We start from the raw sequence: 3236 nt of genomic DNA, 5'->3' as shown, positions 1-3236 counted from the left end.
TTCTCCTCCTCCCCCTCCTCCCCCCCTCCTCCTCCACACCTGGGCCGCGCGCACGCAGAAAGCCGGACACCGCCGGGACCCAGAGGCTGCGCGCGCGCCCGAGTCCGGGGCTGTCCCCGCTAGCGCGTGCCCGCCTGCCCACCCACTCGAGCTCGCGAGCCCGGCTTCCCCGAAGCCGCTGCGCCCTCTGTGGGCCGGCCACGCGTCTGGGCTCGGGTGGAGGTGGAGCGTCGGCTGGGAGTTTTCCAGTTTTTACTCTACTAGGGAATGTTGGGAGAACCCTCGGGAATCACAAGATCATAGATTTAAAGTTGCAAGAGACCACAGAGACTTCTTTTTATAGATGAGGAAACTGAGGCCCAGAAGAGCCGTGTAATTGCCCTAGTGTCACGCAGAGGTAATTGGCAGAACCAGGAGGACAATTATATCTCATATTCTACTGGAGAGAGTGCTACTTTCAGAGCCAAGAAAACCTGGGTTCAGCTGGAGCTTTCTCACCTTCTTTCCCCCACCCTGGGCAAGTCACTTAACTTCTAGGTACTCTAGGTAACTCTCTCAAGTACCTTTATTGATAGAAGGAGGCTCCTGGTTCAGAACTTCATTGATAGAAGGAGATTCTTGGTCCAGGAGTTCCCTCAATCAATAAAATCCCGGATTCACTTTCCCAATCTACTAAGACAAAAGCTTTTTTTGTTGTTGTTGTTGTTGACAGTTTTGTTTGAAACATGTTCCCCATGCTCCAGTTCACCAACAACTGAGGCAGCAGCAATTAGCTGGAGAGGTACTTGAACACTTTAAGGGTTTAAAAAGTGCTTTGTGTCTAGCTACCCTGTGAGGCAGGTAGTGAATATTGAATCCCATTTTACAGATGCAGAGACAAAAGTTCAGATGGCTAAGTGACTTACCCAAGGTTCCACAGTAAATAACTGATCCAGATTCCCATCTCCAAATATGGACCTCTCCCTAATTACCTCTTCCCAGCCAGATTTTATCTTACTAAATTCCACTCTCTCTCATGATGTTCTCTGTATTTGTTCCAGCCCAGACTGATCTTTCTTCACACTTCCTAAGTTGTAGACTTAATAATACCCTGCTAATCATAACAGTTATTTGACCTTTGTTAGCTGTTTCATCTCTTTCACATAGGAGTAGGGAAGTGTCACCTACAATGGAAGTTTCTTTAGGCTGAAAACTCAAAGATTTAGAGCTTTTGGGTCTTAAAAATGTTTTTATCTTAAAAAGACACGGATTTTACAAAGAAGGACATTGAGGTACAAAGGTTAGGTGACTTGCCCAAGGTCTCTCAGCTTCTAAGTGGCACATCTGTGATTCAAATCCAGGTTCTCAGCCTTTTCCATATATTTTTATATATCCCTATTGCCACAGTACCCTGAACAAAGGTAAGCACATAAGCACAGAATATCTCCCTAAATGATCAATGAAGAGAATTGAATGGATTGTATAAGATCACCTAGGATCCTGGCTCTCAAGCTGGACAATACTTCAGTTAGACTCCTTCACTTTATAGAACAAGAAACTGAGGTGATGAAATGACTTGCCCAAGGTCTCCTGATAATTATCAAAGGTAAGATGTGAATCTAGAGTTTCTGTGTTGCCAAAGTTCATTTGTAAGTTTTCTATTTGGAGCTCAACATACCTTCCCTATCCCCTTCACAGAAATAATCTTATCTGAGGTAGTAGGAAAAAACCTAAATTTAGAATCAGGAGAAATGGGTAGAAATCCTACCTCTGAGAGTTGACTAGCTCTAGGATCATTAGCCAGTCACTTAAGTCTCTTAGTCACATTATCCTCAGCTATAAAATGAGGGATAACAATATTTTCTCTACTAAAGTGAGGCACAGCAAAAGTGATCTGCAAATCCAAATCTGTATTTACTTCCTCTAATGGGGGTAGGCAACAAATCAAACAAATCAAATCAAAACAAAGTTTATATCTTTTTTTGCATCCATGCTCTGCCAAGAGGAGGCCCCAAATAGGCTTTCGAGGACTGGCTCAAGAAGTTGAATTTTAAGGTAGTTACCTTAAATAACTACATAAATACATGTGATTTTGGGCAAGTCAGTTTCCCTCCGTTTCCTCATCTTTAAAATGAAGGAATCAGACTAGGTAGTCTTTCAGGTATCTTCTGATATTGATCCTCAGATCTCTACCTGTTGAAATCCATGTTTTCCTTCAATGCCCATCGTGGGTGCTCTCCTTTTCAAGACCCTTGGCATACTGGTTAGAGTATTTGATCCAGAGGCAAGAAGATCTAGGTTGTAATCCTGCTTCTGACTTTCTAACTGTGTGATCATGGATAAGTTATATAATGTCTCTCATTTATTTTTTTAAATGGGCTGTGAGGGGGTTGGGGTGGGGGTGGGGGAGTGGAGCTACATGGCCTTTAAGATCACTTCCTGGGGGCAGCTGAGTAGCTCAGTGGATTGAGAGCCAGGCCTAGAGATGGGAAGTCCTAGGTTCAAATCTGGCCTCAGATACTTCTCAGCTGTGTGACCCTGGGCAAGTCACTTGACCCCCATTGCCTACCTTTACCATTCTTCTGCCTTGGAGTCAATACACAGTATTGTTAAGTTAAGGGTTAAAAAAAAAATCACTTCCTGCTCCAAATGCAGGTTTTTCTTATCCTGTGTATTTAAGTGAGCTCTCCTTCCAATTTGTTATAAAGTACTTTTTTTTCCCCCTGGATTTCTCTTCCTTACCTAAACAACATTTGTTTAATGTCATATTTACTGACATACATGTCTTGGATACCCCTTGGTATATTGTAAGGTCCTTGATGGCAGGGACTTCTTTCATCTTTCATCTCTGTATTCTAGTTCCTTAGCCATGCCCAGAATAAGTCCTTAATAAATGTTGGCTGCATTGAAATTGCTTGCATTGGGGCAGCTAGGTGGTACAGTGTGGATAGAAAGCCAGACCTGGAGATAGGAGGGGCTGGGTTCAAATCTGTTCTCAGACACTTCTAGCTGTGTGATCCTGAGCAAACTACTTAATCAAGATTCCCTATCCCTTGCTGTTCTTCTGTCTTAGAAATGACACTAAGACAGAAGGTAAGGGTTTTAATTTTTTAATGCTGCTTATATGAGATGGTTATTTGCAAAGGGAAAGGGAAGGGATACTGTGGATTTCTAAAAAATCTAAGGTAGGATTTGAACTCTTTCTTTGGGCAAGTCACCTTCCCTGGGCCTCCATTTCCTCATCTGTAAAATGAAGG

General features: G+C 43.1%; 1 protein-coding gene across 1 annotated transcript in view; it reads right to left on the bottom strand.

Annotated features, from left to right (window-relative positions):
• MYO1D (myosin ID) overlaps positions 1 to 2762 on the bottom strand; it is a 399069-nt gene extending 396307 nt beyond the window's left edge. The window contains exons 1-2 of the mRNA XM_044675574.1: positions 2722 to 2762; positions 40 to 260 (exon numbers count right to left, since the gene is read on the bottom strand). Of these exons, the coding sequence (XP_044531509.1) occupies positions 40 to 260; positions 2722 to 2762 (262 nt within the window). The remainder of the gene's footprint in view (positions 1 to 39; positions 261 to 2721) is intronic.
• Between the last annotated feature and the right edge of the window lie 474 nt (positions 2763 to 3236).

This window comes from Gracilinanus agilis, chromosome 4 (genome assembly GCF_016433145.1).
Source record: "Gracilinanus agilis isolate LMUSP501 chromosome 4, AgileGrace, whole genome shotgun sequence".
NCBI lineage: Eukaryota > Metazoa > Chordata > Mammalia > Didelphimorphia > Didelphidae > Gracilinanus > Gracilinanus agilis.
Note: the sequence above shows the minus strand (reverse complement) of the source record. Positions and strands in the feature narration are given on the sequence as shown.